This window comes from Orbicella franksi, chromosome 11 (genome assembly GCF_964199315.1).
Source record: "Orbicella franksi chromosome 11, jaOrbFran1.1, whole genome shotgun sequence".
NCBI classification, from domain to species: Eukaryota; Metazoa; Cnidaria; class Anthozoa; order Scleractinia; family Merulinidae; genus Orbicella; species Orbicella franksi.
The window spans coordinates 3,726,464-3,746,071 of NC_138155.1; the positions used below are offsets into that span (position 1 = coordinate 3,726,464).

General features: G+C 38.5%; 2 protein-coding genes across 2 annotated transcripts; one reads left to right on the top strand and one right to left on the bottom strand.

Annotated features, from left to right (window-relative positions):
• Positions 1 to 216: 216 nt before the first annotated feature.
• On the top strand, positions 217 to 13,516 carry LOC145460129 (target of rapamycin complex 2 subunit MAPKAP1-like). The gene is made up of 18 exons (XM_081444862.1): positions 217 to 378; positions 1,023 to 1,116; positions 1,950 to 2,057; positions 3,098 to 3,159; positions 3,920 to 4,068; positions 4,667 to 4,726; positions 5,389 to 5,425; positions 6,795 to 6,871; positions 7,613 to 7,679; positions 8,129 to 8,187; positions 9,344 to 9,405; positions 9,620 to 9,726; positions 10,074 to 10,181; positions 10,644 to 10,723; positions 10,894 to 10,948; positions 11,485 to 11,564; positions 12,409 to 12,553; positions 13,389 to 13,516. The coding sequence occupies exons 1-18, from the start codon at positions 306 to 308 to the stop codon at positions 13,502 to 13,504; spliced, it is 1,539 nt and encodes a 512-aa protein (XP_081300988.1). The 5' UTR covers positions 217 to 305; the 3' UTR covers positions 13,505 to 13,516.
• Positions 13,517 to 14,038: 522 nt separating this feature from the next.
• Positions 14,039 to 19,446, bottom strand: LOC145460131 (methylglutaconyl-CoA hydratase, mitochondrial-like). The gene is made up of 7 exons (XM_081444864.1): positions 17,870 to 19,446; positions 17,384 to 17,451; positions 16,833 to 16,905; positions 15,932 to 16,183; positions 15,136 to 15,374; positions 14,630 to 14,677; positions 14,039 to 14,155 (listed from the first exon to the last, which is right to left on the bottom strand). Exons 1-7 carry the CDS (start codon positions 18,084 to 18,086, stop codon positions 14,078 to 14,080), a joined length of 975 nt encoding a protein of 324 aa, XP_081300990.1. The 5' UTR covers positions 18,087 to 19,446; the 3' UTR covers positions 14,039 to 14,077.
• Positions 19,447 to 19,608: the final 162 nt, after the last annotated feature.

Consider the following 19,608-nt stretch of genomic DNA (forward strand, 5'->3'; position numbering starts at 1 on the left):
GGTCAGCTTGTCAGCGGTAGCTCCCATTGACAAGACAAACAACAAAATGGCGGAATGTTTTGAGGGAAGGTTTGATTCAGTGCGCTCGTTAACGCGATGGATCATAGATAAATGACTTGTTGTAAAGAGCATCATACGGGAAAAAGGCGAGTAAGAAGCATAATATTTTAATTGATGGATAGCGTTTCGAAGATACGTTTTGAGGGTTAGCAAAATACCGACATTGGTCATTTAACGTAAGCTTCATGTTTCTCTTCAATATTCTTGGCTTAGGTTTGAAGCTTAACGTCGACACTTGCTAGAAGATGGCATTCATAGATGATCCGGAATTTGTTATTGCTCACATTCGTCATTCATGTGTAGTCACTGATGACACGGGTGAGTTATGTACTAATCAATTTGAAACTTTAACATTTTCCCAGGCAATTCTCGAAGCATTTGAAGTTTTGAAAATTTGGCTGTTTAAATTCACATCCCCTGAGCTCAAAACGGTTTTGAAATGCTCACCTTGGGGTCATCTTAGGTGAGCAAATATCCATATCTCACGGACATACGGTGCAAGGTTGGGATGACTGGGAAAAAAACCACCCTCGAATACCCACATGGGGACATTATTTTATCCTCATCCCCCCTCCCTTTGGATGGCAGATTCCAAAAGCCTAGTGTTTTATGTCAGCACCTTTGAAGTTTGCATCCGAGGGGTTGAAAGACTTTTGTCTGCACTGTTGTAAACATTGTGCAAAAGTTTGCCCTCCGTGGGTAGGTTGAGAGGGAGGTTGGGGTGGGGGGGGGGGGGGGAGGGGGGGCAGCGGATGAAAATGGAATGTCACATTGATCTTCCACTTGGTCCCAAGCAAATAGCTGGCTAATTAAGGGAAAATACTAGCACTGAAGGTGTAATATTCTTCCAATGAGAACGAGAGACAATAGATGCTGAGTGGCTTGGACGATTGTTTTAACAATAATCTTGGGACATTGATTGAATGGCTGAAAGTAATGATTGCATTTGCTGATGTCTGAAGGTATGTGTGAACAAGTGATTATGAATGAAGAGTTCGAAAATGAGAAAGCCATTAAGCACCGTAGAAGACTTATTGGAAAGTATTCTGTTGATAGGTAAGCAGTTATGATAGGGTAAAAATTATAAACAGTCCAGACATTGTATAATTACAAGATCAAGGAAACTGTGTTTTGAAAATTAAGCAACATGGAAGCTTGCTTTGCCAAGGCGCATAAGAAATTAATTTGTCTCGCCTATTTCTGTGCCACACGATCAGGTCTGTTTTCTCTGGTGTGTTAAGCAATGGTAAGCAGCATATGCACCCTGTACATGCATGTGGACATAGTAAGTTGTTGATAATTACTGTATATTCTCAATAATATTAAACGCTGGGCCCCAAATAAATGCGGGGTCTCCCTGGTAGATTTGTAAATAAGACCCTCAAGGATTTCATATTTGAGGGTTATAAACTTTTAATTAGGTATAATTTTTAGATATTTAAGCTCTCAAAATTATTGATTAAAACTCTAATAAACTTCAGGCTTGAATAAACTGCAGACTGATGTCAAATAAATGCCGCATCAGTGCAGCCAAGTTTGAAATAAATGTCTGTTAATCACGAAAATACAGTACCACCTTTTGTTTTGAATCTCTCCTTTTAAATTTAAAAGGCACTTTTTAACAGCAGCCTACTGCATCTGCATATGTTGCTTAATATGCTTTAGTTTATGCTTATCTGCTAGTGAAAACCAATCTTAAAATGTACCACAGGGCAAAAATACATTCAAACTGTTCTTCTTCAATATCTCCCCCTTCTTAATGTAGCCTGCAAGAGCAGATGCCTTTTTCAACCTTTGTTTCACACATGAAAGAAAGGCTGAAAAAGGTATCTACTCTTGCAGGCTAAGTACTCAGTAATGTTGCTCATGCTCATTACATGTGGTTTTAGGGATTACCTGGACTTCCCAAGCTATCCTCAGTCATTTGACATCGCAGTCAGCCCAGATCTCAGGAACTCCAAATCACAAGGAAAGGGTGATCGTAATAGACGAGAAAAGTATGTGTGTGATATATTATACAGACCAGCACTAAAATCTTGTCTACATGTGTAGTTGAGCAGTGTTCACCTGAGTGTAAAATGTAATTTGCTTTTGTTTTGCAATACTTCACTAAACAATTGAAGGGGTGCATGAAAAAAAGACTCTAAGCGGCATCTGATAGGCTGCAAGATTCTCCTAGCAAATTGCTTTTCACTTCCTCCTACAAGTAAAGAAGATTAAAACGAGATCAAGAGTCACAGGGTTTTTTCCACCCACTCCGTCAATTGACTCTGAAATCTCTTGTCATTGTGTCATCTGATCAGAAATGTAATCAGAAACCAATCATCAGTCACATACTCAATATTTCTTCGCACTTCATGGTGCTGTTTAATTGCCTTTGCTTTTAGTCATGATTGGTTCACTCAAGGTGAAGTGTCTATATAATTTGTGATTAGCCAGTTAAAAATGCACTCTAAAATTAAAGTGAATTATGACAAGAAACAGATCATAAATATTGCAACCCTTCCTGGATTGGATCTAGTTCATCAAAGTTACACTGAACCTCTAGATGAGGAAATCACATGACATTTTTGTCAAGTGGGGATGAAGTAACAGGTGCTATGGTCGAATGGCAAGTGGATTTGTATTTAGCACACGTATTAGTGCTTTATTTGCTAGTTAAAGTTCAGCATTTGTTATTCCTTAGGTTGCAATTCTTACACATTAGCCTTCACCCAGTTATGGTTACAGGGTCTTTGTAAACGGTAATTCGTTATATCTCAGGGGTGATCATACTCTAATTTCTCACTGCAATACAAATATTAATAAAAGCAGACAGGTGATAAGATAAAAGAAAATCACTGGTTAACTGATATTGTCTTGATCTATCACCAAATTCTCAGAACTTCGATTAAAAGAACTAATGGCTGTCAGTTATGAGAATTAGCATTTTCAATGTGGGTCTGAAAGAGTTAATTCAGCTACATGTACAACCCTAGCCAAAGCATAATCAGCTTTTGTTTTCTTGTTTAACTGTGATATATTTTTCTTCCTTTAGGAACAGAGAGGTTAGATGCACTACAGTTTCATGGAAGGAGGGTCAAAAGAATGCCTTAAATGGTGTGTATATGGATAGGTGCCCTGGTTGGTCCAATTTCCCAACAAATTTCTTTGTGAACACACTGTGGTAATGTGTAAATAATATTGATGTGAAACAGCACTATTAATTTTGTAAATTAAAAAAAAATTATATCATGAAATTATTCAATCCATTAGCTCATCATTAATTGTAATTGAATGTTTGTTCATTACTCAATCAATCAATCAATCAATGAGCCAATGAATGAATGAGTCATTCATTCATTCATTCATTCATTCATTCATTCATTCATTCATTCAATCAATCAATCAATCAATCAATCAATCAATCAATCAATCAATCAGGCAATCAATTAATCAATCAGTGTTTCTCTGAGAGATCTGTTCAACATGTTTGCCAAATGTGAATTGAAGCCAGCTAATAGTGAAACAGCCGAAGTTTTGAAACTTAGTAGAAAACTGGAGGAATCTTCATCAATTGTTAATAATGGATGGATGAAGGAATGAATGAATAAATCAATCAGTCTGTCGATCAGTCAGTCAGTCAGTCAGGCAGTCGGTCAGTCAGTCAGTCAGTCAGTCAGTCAGCCAGCCTGCCAGCCAGTCAGCCAGTCAGTCAGTCAGACAGTCAAGTCAGTCAGTCAGTCAGTCAGTTAGTCAGTCGCTCAGTTAGTCAGCCAATCAGCAGTCAGTCAGTCAGTCAGTCAGTCAGTCTCTCTGTCTGTCAGTCAGTCTGTCTATCAGTCAGTCAGTCAATCAATCAATCATCGTTTCTCTATAGGGGAAGACCTGTCCAACGTGTTTGCCAAACGTGAGGTGAAGCCATCTAAAAGTAAAACAGTCACAGTTTCTCAGCTAAGCAGACAGTTGGAAGAATCTCGTGGAAAACCAAACAATCCATTCCTGGAGTACTCCAAATTTGAAGGAGAGGTGAGAACAACTCAACTGACATGATGGATAGTTTTCAGTTGGGTGGTAACTGGTTTTATCTACCATAAGTACTTGAACAAACACCCTTCCCCTCCTTCAATGAAGCACCCCATCAATATTGGCTGAAAATTAAAATAAGTTTTGTCTTAAAGAATTTCAAAAGCATATCCCTCCCCCCTCATTTTTTTTTTCAGGGCAAACACCAAGACAAAAATGGCCAATGAAATTACTATTAGTGTTAATTTTGATCAGTCGCTCCTCTCCACCTTTTTCTCTCAGATCTGCTTCCACTCCCCTATCAGGTTGTTCTAGATCTCCCTTCTTCCCATGTTGTCACCATAGATCTCTCCTTGCAGTTGCTGAATCTCTCTTCACAAAATTGTAGGCCAATCCAGATTCAATACAGTTCTTCTCATTTCATCACTGATTCTGTTGATGTGTGTCTTTGTCAGTAATAGCCTTTATTGCTGATAATATTAAATTAATTGAAAGAGAAACCAGGTGTTCTTTGCTTTTAGAAATTAACTGCAGATTCACAGTTAGTAACTCTATAAATGTTTGGACAGTTCTAACAGGTTACTGTACTTTCTCATTTCAGGCTTATCAAGGAACATGCGTTACCAAGAAACTAAAAATATTTTTAACGATGCTGCCAGAGGTAATCATCATTGAGTGTGTCGGTGTTTTGGGTAAGATCTGAAGCAGGTGGCTGCTTTGATACAGCAATCATCAGAGAACAATAACAAAAAAGTGCCAGCTCTCTAGGGTTCACTGGGTCTTATTGAATGTCTTGGTGCATCACAGCCACTGATAGCTCTTACATATGTGTCAACTTGAAAATTCTTGTAACTGATTGATAGAAAAGCCCTCATCGGGACTCTGATTACTGGCCGCCTAGTAGCAGTGGCCATTTTAATAGGAGTTTGACTGTACATGTACAATGTACATGTAAAAATTAAAATAGTGCTAGTTGGGAGAAATTGAAAATTTAAGGTGTTTTCCCCTTGAAGTCTGGGAGAAGGCAACAAGATTGATGTGCATGTAGATGATAGTGAAAGTTTGAGTTTTAATAACAGTAGTTAGCAATGAAATTCATCAATAGTGTGAGAATTTAAGGTAACATTCTTCTGCAAATAGCCATTCCCAAGTTGCCTTAAGCCTCTCTATCAAAGTGAGGCCTGGTGCATAACCATCCATATGAAAATGAGTTTAATTTGCATGTGAATGAAACCTCATTTTGGCATGAAAGAACAGGCACCAAGACTCGCTTTGAGAAATAGGTTCAGGTTAATTCCAAAATGAACTATTTCATTTACACAGGAGGAGAGGGCCATGCCAATGATTGTCACAGTGTTAGGTAAGCCATTTTCTTTCTTGTTTTCATGTTGGATTACTACATAATTATAGTTACAGCTCTCTGTACCCATTGCTTGCCCATGAGGTTCCAAGCTTGATACATTTGATATAAAAAATCTCCTGGTGGTTCCACTGGGGTTTGGCCATTTTAATACAGGAGTATAGTTTTTGTCACGTGGTATCATGCTATTAACTTATATTGTTATATGGCTAACTCCGTGAGCGGGCAAGATAAATCAAATCCTGCGCTGTGATTGGCTACCCGAGCAGGCAAGATGGAGCTATCTTGCCCGCTTGGGACTACCCGGTGTATCCCGCGAGAAAAATTTTCCCGAAAGCCATATAATAAATCCTTTATTGACCAAGTTTGTTCGGTCAAGATGGCTGGATATTGTCCTCGTTCTTTTCTTGGGAGTTTATGGACCGCGACTCCGTCTCGGTCCATAAACACGCAAAAAAAGAACTTGGCCAATATCCAGCCATCTTGACTTCACACTTGGTCAATAGCCCATTTATATAAAGCTGAGCTTTCTTCCCACTGGATTTATCACATCCTGTTACTAATGTAATAATAATTTATACTTGCAATACACCATATTTGTATTCTCGGTATTGGACTGGAACTAGTTTGCAGTGGAGGCTCATGCAGCGGAGTATTGATCATCAAAAAGAGATTAATATCATTTGCATTGGAAAAGACTCCCTGCATTAGCCTCAGTTGCAAGCTAGTTCCAGTCTAATACCAAGAATATGAATATGGTCTATTATGTGGACAGCCACTAGCACACTGCCTAGTGACTCATAAAATAATTTAGCCAAGCCTAAAAGCAGAGCTCCTGACTACAATAAAACCTGGCTTGAGCCTGTGACCCAATCAAAAACCAGTATCTGCACAGCAGTCAACTTCAAAAATCACATGACCTTGATGAGTTCCAAACCTGAGCCCACGATATGGTCATGTGATACTGGTCAGCAAGTACCTTATTTTGACAGGTGTCAATTTACTATAACATGGATGTCCAATATCAAAGATGTATGCTGTAAACCAAGGCTGCATGCCCTGGTCAACCTATTAGCTAGAGTATAGTCACCATGTTGTGTAACACTTTGTCATCGTCATCATCGTCGTCATGTGTACATGCACACGAGCAAAACTGAGCCATTTAGATTGCTATCTTTTGCATTATTTAGAACATGGTATTGCACTTCTCTGATATACTAGCACTAGCTATCTGCGGGCCAGTCCAACTGTTAAGTGTACATTAAGAAATAAAAAATGATTAATTGATTGATTGTTTGTTTGTTTGATTGATTGATTGATTGATTGATTGATTGATTGATTGATTGATTGGACAGTGTATTCTCTATAGGTACTGCCTTTGTCCAGGACCTGATTGGACTTATTATGTACAAATACACAAATCAAGGACTAGAGCCTGAGCTGAAGGTATCACAGTCAAACCAATTGAAGCATACCCCTCAAGATTACATTAATGAATTGATTATTTGAATATTGAACCCGCTTATCGTTTCAAGAATGCAATAATGAATTGATTATTTGAATATTGAACTCACTAGTCATTTCAAAAATCAATATTAAATTGATTTTTTTAAAATTAAACCCATTAGCTGTATTCTTGGAACGACTAGTGGGTTCAATTTTCCAATGATCAATTTGTTATTGCATTCTTGAAACGACTAGTGGGTTGAATATTCAAATAATCAATTCATTAAATGTATTGTTGAGGTTTACGCTTCACTTGGTTTGACTGTAAGGACCTTGTAAACATGCCACAATCATGGTGACAAGAACCTCACCAAAAGTTTTGTTACTAAGTAGTAAATGTGAATTTGTATACATGTGCATTTATCAATCGTGGTAAATTTCTTAGACATTCTCTGCTTAAGAAATAGAAAGCATGTACCATGTTTCTGTCAAGTTTTTTTTTTTTTTTTTATAAATCTAACAGCATTCTATCATGATTGGCATTCTCTGATTGCCTAAGCTACTCACTCTCTATTCTGTTGACATCATGGTTGGGTAACATGATCTCCCATGTTTTTTTTTGGATTGAGATTTTGCTGAACATTACAGTCTGATGTAAGAATCTACACTTGATGGTCTTTGGGGAACAATATACCTACTGATAGTCTGAAAATGGCATCTGTTCTTGCTACTTTCTTTCAGACTGATGTCAAGTCTTTCAGTTTGCAAATAGCTGAGGATGATGGAGAAGTGGACCTTGACTTTCCAGGTATACTTACATATACACACAAAATTAAAACAAAAATAGAATTTCAGATCGAAATGGGCCTTTGCTTGGCCAGTTGAAATTATGGACCAAATCGGAGTAGGAGATCAAATAGGAGTAGGCTAATGTCTGTGTCAGAGCTTACCCCAGTTTCTGTAGCAGGAAGCAACTAGCCAGGAGTATTTCTGCTCCCCTCTGGCCCTGGCACTAAATTTGCTACTGCCAATTAATTTTATACACTTCCAAGGGTGGAGAGAGGCCATGTGATTAAGTGTAAGACATACTGTAATCTGAGTCCAATGAATATCTTAATACACTATATGTAAAATAAATTACAACATTTAGAGAGGAAGCCACATTGATCAGCCATATGATATCAGAGTCCATAAAATGATTATTATTATATTGCTTTCCCTGGTTAACTTGAGTTATTAATTTATTTCAAACTCCAGCTTTGGACAACAATGAAGCAATCACTAAATTTGGTTTTAATTGTCTGGCTTTAGTTCAGGTAACTCATGTCTTAAAAAGCTTAAATGTTTATTTTCTGTCTAGTGTTTTCCTGCTAGTATTTATGTAATAGACCATTTTACAGTTGTCTACTCAGTGACCTGGCCTTTGGAAGGCAGCGAGGCTGGAGTTGACCTTGTTTTGATACAGACCTCACTGCTTTTGTCATGTAAATGCACCTAGTTAGCATCTGCACAACTCGTTTTAGACAACAAAAGCAGTGAGGTCTGTATCAAAACAAGGCCAACTCCAGCCTTGCTGCCATCCAAAGGCCAGGTCACTGAGCAGACAACTGTAAAATGGTCTGAAGTATATATAAAATAATTCATATTTGCACTGCGGTTGTAGATGAAAGTGAAGAATGATCATCGCAGTAAATTTTCCAATTTAAGCAATTGGAAAGAAGAAGCCTGAAAAAATCAGGGCTTCAACGGGATTCAAACCCGTGACCTCCGCGATACCGGTGCACGGTATCGCGGAGGTCAGGCTTCTTCTTTCCAATTGCTTAAATTGGAAAATTTACTGCGATGATCATTCTTCACTTTCACTTTGTAAAATGGTCTATTAGTATATAATTAAACTGCATAGTATATAGCTCAGATGGTACGTGCACATGGCAATTGGTTTTAAAAATTGATTTTAATTAGTTTATTTAAAATCCAGATCAAAAGTAACTCATTAAGGTTTGATCCACCTGTAGGCTTGATCTTCACACCCGTAACAAACTTGTTACTGTGTGGGTGAATTGTATCAACTAAAAGGGATGTCACCTGGAACCTTCAGGGCCTATCAAACATACTCAGCTGTAACAGGTGTTACAGATTACTGCCCTTAATGATAGCCTTTGGAAAGTTGAAAGGAGGGTAAACCCTTATTTTGCGTAAATAATTATTAAAATTCAGTCAATTGCTTAATGTCAATTTTCAGAAGTTTCTTTCTATGCAGCTGGAGTTCATCACTGCATCACTTTGCTCTGTCTTTGTTTAGGTTTGTGATATCTCTAGCTTCAGGGCATCTAACATACCATAGCCTGTGTCGCAGATGGAAAATTCCCGATATATAACCGTTACAGGCAGTATGTTGTTAGTGTCTGTGACGCAGGCCAATGTACTTGTACACTCTTGTAATTATTTACTATCATTGATTGTGATTCCTAGAAAGATGCCAGTCCAGCCAAACCGACAACCTCAAAATCTTCATCTGAGATCATAGTGACAGTGTAAGCAGGCTGATCTTGTTACACATTTTATGCTTCTTGGTACTTTTTGTTAATAATTAGCAAAAACTACCGCCCTTCATGATAGTTTTAATTATTATTCTTGGAAACCAGTCACTTTTAGTTGTGATTTCACTGTTTCTGCCAGCCGAGGGTAATGCTGATTATTACAATGTCATTAAATTGAATGTTCCATTTGTTTTTCTTTCTTTATTAGCCATGAACGACAGCACGGTTTTTCAAGAGTTAAAGTAGACAGTATGAAAGCGGAGATGAAAAAAGTGTTTGAAAAAATGGTCAAGAAAAGACGCATAATAAGAACAGGTTGGTCATCACACAATACCTGTGAGACCTTAATAACCTTTTACTAGTGTATGGTTACCAATTTTATCTTTTGAATGAGATTAAATTTAGATTGAAAGTCATGTAAGGATGTCCCCCTTGGCATCATTTTCAAGTGACAAAATAAAATTGAAGGTGTCTTTAATTATATGCAGTTTGAGGTGATAAAACATTGCAATAGGAGCTTAAATAAGTAACATTATACTAGTTCGCATTATAGATATGTCTCTTGAAAATTATGTCATGGTGGCATTGAAACATGGTGTTAAACTTTTCTCGCCAGTTTTATCATAGTATAAATTTATCTTGTGTTCATTATTGCTTTTTAGCCAATGAATATGTTTTGGAAAAGGTGACAGAGCCCGGTGTACCAATTAACCTTGAATCAAGCTTAGAAAGTATGGGAACAAGAGAATTCTGTTTGGTCAGATTTGGACGTAAGTACCTCATTTGACTGCTGTCATATTACTCGACTATTGTGTATTAATAATCCATAGGGAGATTCCAGTAACAGTGACAGGGATGTTTGTTGGAAATGTTGAAAAAGACCTGCTTGTCACCTGATCATGTCAAAATAGTTCTGGAATGAAACCAGTGTCAGAGAGGTGGAAAGACACAAGAAATCTTTTTTGCCAAATGAAGAACCTGTCCGCAGGTGACATGAAATTGGAAATACATGAAAATCTTCTTAATTTTTAAAGCCTTTGAGCCACCATAGAAATTTACATTTTTTATCTCAATGGTCCAAAATTGGCAACCTTACAAAATAATACCATCATCATCTCAGTTTCTAATATCTACAGTAGTTCAGTTACCTCCATGTTAACACTGAATTCCCAACAAATTATTAGTTATTAATGAATCTACCTTGACTTTTAATCGGCTTGAATGTGTTGCAGGCACGCCCAGTCATCATGATGCAGAGAACGAAGGAGATGCTAATAACCAGTTTAATTTCTATGTTAATTATCAATACAGGGTAAGTGAAAAAATAAGTGTTTCCAGAATTTTAGGTGTCAGTGGCTTGAAGGGGTATTTATTTAATAAATTTATCTTAAGTACTAAGGAGTTAAGTGTACATGTATGGTAACGACAAAAATGGAACATTTTGTTAACGTAAAACACTCGTCTGTCAATTTCAATCCTTAGTCCTATCGTGTCAGCATGTTACAAAAGCTGAGGACAGTAACAGAAATACAGCTGGGTATGTATAGTATTAAATACAATTTAGTGTTGTAAAACCGAAAATGAAGTTCACTCTGGTCAGTCTCAAAGGACACAGACATCTCAGTGAAGCAATCGTTAATCCAACCAAATGCATGTGGTGGACACATAGAACAGGTTTACAAACATGCTTGAATGTGTCAGGATTGGTTTTGGTTTTGAGTGGCACGAGTGTTTTAAGCTAATAACTTAGTGTAGTAAATGCAAAACTAAAGGAAATATGAATTGCGTTTGAAACTCAATTCAAAAGTGCTCTTATAGTATTTCATTTTTTATTATTATTTATGTTAACTCTCCCTTAAAATTGTTAGCAATTTGATATATTATAATTTGCATTTTGCCCTTAGCACTTACAGACTTCACTTGATCATTAGTTCTTTAATTCTTATGACCTTACAGTGCCTTTGTGTCAATTAATTCAACCCTCGGAAATACGAGTAATTTCCCATTTGTGATTAATTCAATTCTTAAATTAAATATTTCAGTTTTGACTGCCTTTCATTTGATCTTAATCAGGAGTTTCTCATGAGAAAATAGAAATTGACCCAGTTGGTCAACCAAAGTCAGCCAAAAAATTCTGGGGAAAACAAAAATTTGTAAGTATTGAATACAATAAGGAAAGACAATACAACATTATTATTTATCAACTGAAGATAATGTAGTGTTCACACTGTCTAATGGATTGTGCCAGCTAATTTTTGTGACTAATCTGGAAGCGTGGTGGCCTCACGGTTAGTGCGCTTGTCTCCAGATCGAGCGGTCCAGGTGCGAGCCCTCGCCAGAGACATTGTGTTGTGTTTTTGGGCAAGACACTTTATTCTTACAGTGCCTCTCTCCCCACCCTGGTGTATAAATGGGTACCAGCAAATTTAATGCTGGGGGTAACCCTGCAATTGACAAGCATCCCTTCCAGGGGGGGGGGGGGAGTAGAAATACTGCTACTAACAGTAGCTGCTTCATGCTACAGAAACCAGAGACGGGAGTCAGCCTGACGGGCCACTTGGCTCGTATGCAGACTTAACCTTTACCCATTTTTGGACCTGCATGTACAGGACTCAGTGGCTAGGATCACTAAACATTGCATTCTTAGGCAACACATTTCCCTTGCAGTGCCTTAAGCTTTCCCCACTCAGACTTGGATAAACTTTGGAGCAGCCATGGCCAAAATTTATTAGCTCTGGGCTTGTTATTGTGTTTTCCTGGCTACAATCCTGCCTTTCTTCCACATTGAACTTTGTATGACAGCAACCACAGTTAGACTTAGTACTGTACTAGCATCATAGGTCTGCAGTGCGTGCAGAGAAAGATCTGATCGGATAATGTTGATTGAGTGACAGGTAACAAGCATCATAGTTCAGCATTGCAGAGAGGATGATAACATTACATCCACTTATAACAGAAATGAAAAGTTCTCATAGGATCCAATATTCTTGATTATAGACATCTGTTGACATGGAGAATGTAGTTGGCTGTGAAATAATAGAGGAAAAGAGCAATGGAAAGTGTGTCTTCAGAATAATCTACTTCAGTCAAAATGCTCATGACTTTAAACACTATGACTTTGAAACAGAATCGGACAAAGCAGGTGAGAATCTTAAGAAATATCGCCACAAGTGACATACATCTTGTGGTACATGTACTATATTTCTCTGATTAAGTGCTGGCAGGGTTTGTTTAAAACTCAGCCTAACATTTTTTACCCAGCATTTATTTTGAGCCTCGAGTTTATTGGAGTACTTTTTCGTCATTTTGGTTGACTTATTTCTTTTCATAAATCCATGTACCTCATTTTCACTGAATGAAAGCAAATTTAACTTGAACTCCAACAAACAAGTACAACAGAGATAATATCACTGACTTTGTCTATAGTCAATAACGTAACAAGTCACACATAATTTCATACTCAGTGGAGTGTAGAGTATGATAGGCCAAATGTCTTAGCCCCTCAAAAGGACCATAGTGTAATGATTAGCACACCTAATGATTTATGAAATTGGTTACCTGAGGTCAGGTTCCAATAAAATTTAATGCTGGATAGATACCGGGACTTCAAATAAATGTGGGGGGGGGGGGGGGGTATTTTAAACTTGATATTGATAATGTAAATTAACAGATGGGACAAATTTTGAAAGTTAGCCTGTAGTCAGGAGAAAGAGGCAATGAAGTGCCGGTTAATGCTAGACATGTTAACTTTTCCAAATTTGTTACTGCAGTTTGTTCATCATTATAAGCTTCAAGGTTAATAACTTAAACTTAGACTTGTAAGTGTTAAATGAATGTACATGGTTAATTTTTCTGTGCAAGGGCGTGGAGAATAGACAAGAACGTGGAAAGGTTAGCACTTGATCACAGGTCATAACTCATAATCAAACCAGACCTTTGACTGACTGGTCTTGACTGTTCTTTTCAATTATTTACAGGAGAGATAGTAGGGAAGGTGAACCATATCTTCAAGTCAAACATGAGTAGCAGGAGATCAGAATATTTGTCTTTGAAAGAGAAAAAATCAGAGAAGAGAAGATCCTTGAGATCCTAGTAACACCAACTTTGTAATATATCTAGTTCAAAAATAAGCTTTATCACAGGAAAGGTCACAATAAGATGTAAAAAACAATGATTTTGCCAAGTTATGAGAACATTCAAACTTCCCATATTTGTTATGCTCACAGGACTAAAAAACTTAATTCCAGTTTGCCATTTGGACAGTCAAGTAGCTATCAGATTTTGCTTGCCCTGGGCAAGCCTTAGTTTGTTCTTTTTGTGATTTAGTTGGCAGATGACTTGCTTGAGCCCTTGCACATTGGGCAAGTGAGAATGAAACTTTTAGTTTCTTGCTTGGCCAGAAAATCTACTTGTCCTGAATGACTGGGCGACACTTTTTTTAAGCACTGCTCAGTGTGCAATAATTATGCACTGAATATAATTATTCTGACATGTGGGTAATAATTGTGTTGAAAAGGCCACAACATATTTTGATTTGCCCTCTCAGAAACAGACTCCTTGTGGGCGTCAAGAAGGTGAACTCTCATCTTTTGTCTATTGTCTTGTAACTGATTTAACTTTATTCTGCCTTCTTTCACACTTAATTGACTTTTTTGCACTGTTTTGTTTATTCTCCTGAGTACTGTGGACTCCTTTTTTCCTTGAATGCTTTAAGACCTTCTAATCTGTCTTTTGTTGGTATAACCTGTTGAACAGAATTTCACAAGCTTCTGTCAGTAACAGTTAACTAAGTAGCCTCATAGGCATGCAATACATGCAGAGTGGGATCATCAGAGAGTAGAATAACTGCCAGAACATTACTGTTGTAAGGGTCTAGTTTTAAAAGAGCTTCAGATCTGTGGCTAACAAGAGCCATGGGCTTATAGAGCATCCTTTTATATGCAATGAATTACACGAGTCACTTTCAAAATACTGATACTTCACCAGGAGCTTCCTTTTCCACATACAGTCATTAAATGTCATTTACAGGTTTAACACTGGTTGATTGTTTTGTTACTAGCTAAGGGCGAACAAGGTGTGTGTGTGTGTGTTCGGGGGGGCGGGGGGGAGGGGGGCAGGCTCCCTTAATGACTCCAAGGGGACAATTTGTTGTATTTGATTATGATCAGCACATATTCTGGGGGAGGGGTCCATAAAGTACATAAAGCTATAAACATACCTGAGCATAACAACCTTCCTCAAATGACATGGCAGAATTAAGGTCAACCTGCAGTAAACAGCATCAAAAAGAGGTGTTTGTAAAAGAAGAAAGTGCACAAATGTTGACTTCCTGGTAATTTATATTATTTTACTAGTTATGGTGCATGTAATAGCCATTATTAAGTACACTACAGTGAAACCTTGATTTAATGAACCTCTATATAATGAAGTCCTCGGTATAACGAACAATATTCCTTGCCCCAGTAATAGTAAAATAATTATAGGGAAAAGAACCTCGATACAACAAAACCTCAATATAGCCAATGTATTTTGCCAGTCCCTTGGCCATTTGTTATATATTGAGTCAGATGCACTCAAATGGGGGAGCTGTGGGTGTGGTGGTTGGGAGGCATTGAAGTGCAGATAGATATTTGAGATCTTTTGAGCTCAAAGAAAGGGGGCGAAACAACAAATGTGGGGGCTGATGTATCTCCCCTCGAGCCACCATGCCAATATAAGACTTACCTGAACACCCTTGTTGATTGCCAGTTTGGCCATCTTGACTGCCACAGGTCCACGGGGAAGAATTTCCTCGGCTAGTATCAGGGCTCTTTGATATGCTGCATCTCCAGCTTCGTTTTGTTCAACAGCGTAATCAGCCAAACCTATTTCTGCAGCTTCTGTACCACTGATCATTTTCCCAGTAAAAATCATCTCCTTGGCTTTTGATATGCCAACCAACCTTGGTAGACGCTGTGTCCCTCCTGAATGTAATAATAACAAACAAAAAGTTACTGTGACTGACCTTGGAAAGTGATGAGCTAGGTGTCCAATGATTCGTACAACAAGACTTGAAAAGTGGATTTTCTGACACCATACACAAGTAGAAACACTAAAACATTCGGAAGTCAAAGGTTCAAGGTTACTCATTGTTTACCTGCTCCTGGAGTGGGAGGTGCGGTGGCCTTGTGGTTAGTGTGCTTGTCGCTGGATTGAGCGGTCCAGGTTCGAGCCCTGGCTGGGGACACTGCATTGTGTTCTTGGGCAAGACACTTAACTCTCACAGTGCCTCTCTCCACCCTGGTGTACAAATGGGTACTGGTGAATTTAATGTTGGGGGTAACCCTGCGATGGACCAGCATCCCATTCAGGGGGGAGTAGAAATACTTCCAGTTGCTTCATGCTACAGAAACCAGGATAAGCTCTGGCCTGATGGGCCACTTGGCTTGTATGCAGTCTTTACCTTTACCTATATGCATGTGTAGAGCTACTAATTAAAAAACACTCAGATGTCAAAGGTTCAACTTAGGTTAATCATTACCTGCTCCTGGAATGATTGCCAGACGGGTTTCTGTCAATCCTATTTTCGCATTATCTACTGCGATCCTGAAGTCACAAGACAGTGCCATCTCTAATCCCCCACCTAGGGCATGCCCATCTAGTGCAGCTATTGTCGGCATTGGCAGGTTGTGAAGTTCCATTATTGCCGCCCGAGCCCTGGATACAAATGGACCAACCTCGTGTTCTGCCATCTTGGCTCTCTCTTTAAGATCAGCTCCAGCGCAAAATATCCCTGACATCAATGGGCACAAGTGACAAGTGTGACGTTTAATAAATGTGCATAAACTTATTCAGGGATGTAGTTATTAGCTGACTATGCACCAAATTCACCAGCTGACAGAGCTTCTTACTGGCTGAAATTTCACTCAAACACAAAATCTTGGTGTGATTTTGAAGGAAACCCCTACCTTATACTAGCAGCTACCATGATCAGCCTGATATTGCAACCCTATTCTAGACTAGGAACCAAAACCCCCTACCCTATCCCAGCCCAGGAGGTTTTGGTTCCTAGTCTAGAATAAGGTTGCAACATCAGGCTGATCATGGTCTAGTGTAAGGTACCTGTAACAGTTTCAGTGTCCCAGGGGCACATCCATACAGAACCTTTTTTCATCACTATCATAGTCCAACAACTTACAAAGTCACTTCCCAGTTTCAATCTCTATTATAGAACCTCGGGTAAAGAAACCTGTTCTGGATGAAATTGTTTATCCATTGGCCACTTTTCCAGAAGATTATACCCTATTCTAGACTATACTGCCTGAAAACGAATACGCTTCAAAGTGGCATACATATGTAAATCCATTTAGCCTATATATGAGAGTACCCCCTTCCCTGAGTCAGTGTAGTGGTTTAATGTAAACTTGAAACATTGTACATACCTGGTGCATCACTTTTGAAGATAACAGTTCGAACCTTCTTGTCAAACTTCACGCAATCAATGGCATCTATGAACTAAGTAAAAACAACTCTCTGTTGAAAGTTCTTTGATCTAAGATTTTTGACAATGAAGTACATGTCTGAATCAGTACCATTTGAACTGCAGACCGAGAATAAATTTGCTAAATTGTGGCTGTCTTCCTCGTGTTTTTTGCCTCCTTACCCCTTCCCTGTTTGTGCCTGCAATGCAGGTTAGCAGAAACCTGCAATAAACCACTGCTGACAGCTGAACAGGGCTTTGGCACAATTTGATCTCACAATAGACCTTGCTCCCAAATGCACTGGTTCATAGCTCAGTTCATTGGGTAAAACATTGCACTAATAACACAGAATCCTGTTGAAACATGTCTTTTTAGGCTTCTTCTGTTCACACCAAGATTCAAACAGCTGAATCATTGACTTTAGGGTACAAAGGAGTATAAACTTAAAGCTTAAACTGCAGGGTCAGAATAAACTAGTATTTGATGATTAACATTTCATTAGTTACTCCCACCATTCTTAAGAAATTCTTGCTCATGGCATTCTTTGCATCTGGTCTATTCATTACAAATAAAGCAATCCCTGAAAAAAAAAAAGAAGAAGAACGAAAGAAAGAAAAATAGTCATTCTGGCTGAGTCGTCAGTGACACATACTTGAAAAACAAACATCCTGAGTTCAATTTATTCAATCTGACAGGCTAATTAATATATTTCGGAAGTAAATGATCGACTAGCTGAAAAAGTCCTTCTCAACACGCCCATCTCGGACACCCAACTCCTCACCCATCCCCAAGTCCCACCCCGTCAACACCCACTTTTAAATTTAGTTATAATTAAGTTCCCGTTCGACCATATCGTATGTAGTTATTAGATGCGCAGGCTGCAAGACGACAATGAAGAAAGGGACAGTTTTGCCGCCTCTTTGTTTAATTACTTTACTCTTAAGGCTTATAATCAGCGATCTATGAAAAAAAAAATTAAAATTCAGAGATTATGAAACCTTCATGTTTTCCTTCTAGATATCGAAGACTGAATTCTTCCGTCCTTGATGCTGCACTCTCTGTACTATAAGATGAGCTGTCTGACAGACGCAGTTTCCCACAGGGTGGAAGTCTTTTCAAATGATGGATCACTAACGAAGTACTAATATTGGTTCTTAGCGTTCCAACTCTCTTCAATAGTGCCGCCATTTTGTTTTTGACCGATCTATTCGTCATGTAACTGTCACCTTGCGACCTCAAAAAATTCTAATTTTCACGTGTCACGCAACGCTTCTTAGAAATACCCCCTCCCACCCACGCTCTTTCGACAGCACGTCACTCAATCTTTAAGGAACGATCGTTAACTGTGACTGGGTGAGGCTGATTAAACGGTTTGAGAAATACACTATCGATTCCAATATTCTTCTTCTTCAGGTTTTTGGCTCGATTACCGGCCGCTGTTCGAGTAACGGGAAGTTGACAAGTGGTCCTTGCGTGACTGGGCGCGGTATTCACACTATCGTTGCGTGATCTAATGATTAAAGAACGATTAGTAAACGGACGTGACTGTCGCATGCCGGCAATTTTACATTCCACAGACACGATCTTGGATGTCTCAAAACAACTGCATGCCTTTCACGAAATTTGTTTTTGGATTTCCACGAAGACGCCGGGTAGGCTTGCAAAGCACATTGAACCTTAAATTCGGTCTTATTCTCAATTAAACCGGTCATCTATGCGTCGATCTGAACAGAACTGGCTTGGGAGAGCGGATAAAAACCTTTTTCCACGGCTAGAAAAGGAATTAATCTTGGCCACGAGGGCCCAGTTTTTAATCCTTCTTAATCTTGTTCATCCTTGTCGCTTTTCATCTCTGTACATGCAACTCTTTTTTTCCTCTGCGTAAACTTTGAGATTATCGTCTACGATTTTCCAACTGTTGTTTGAAATTTGTTTTCAATAGGCTGACAGAACTCTTTTAAAAGGCTTTCAAATCTCTGAACGAGGTATATTCGGGTCCTTCAGTAATCACCTTGTAAAAATCTGGTCGAACAGCAACCGAGTTAAATGAATTCCTTTGGACACTAGCCCCCAGCCCAGCAAATATTTTCAGTGTTCTGGCGGCGTCAATAAGATGAGAGACTTATCCCAAGATGACTATCTTCCCAGGGGCAAGTCGATAAACATCATTATTTGTACAGTGGTGCGTGATGTATTTTTTGTCCAAACATGCTTGCGTAATCCGAAGCAGGCACAAGAAGTATTGCAACAAAGGCGCGAAAACGCCGTATAATTGCATTTATGCAAACGAAAGCCGGGCGAGATTGTTAAAATTGTATAAATCTGTATTAATTTCTTTTAAAATGACCCTTTGAAACGTCATCCCGTCGTGTGAGGCAGAAACAAAGGCCTTCACATAATGCATCACAGTTTGATTGCTCAACAAGGCGTACCAACACAGCACAGGAAGAAACTGAAGAAATGGAGATTCGAACGAGAATTTTCAGATGTTGTTTGAAAGTTTTGTTTACATTACGCCGTTTGCACTTCTCTTGTTAAGCACTAGAAACCATTCAATTGGTTTTTCTTTAAACTGGGTTTTAAAATTTCTAAACAGACAAATGTTGCGAGTTGCAGCTTGTTTATATTGTATTTGTGAAACAACTAATTAGCGTTTAAGTGATAAGTAGCCAATTGGAGGAACCTCTATTGTGCTTCACAATCAACTATTATCTCGAATTTCTAACAAAATCATTGA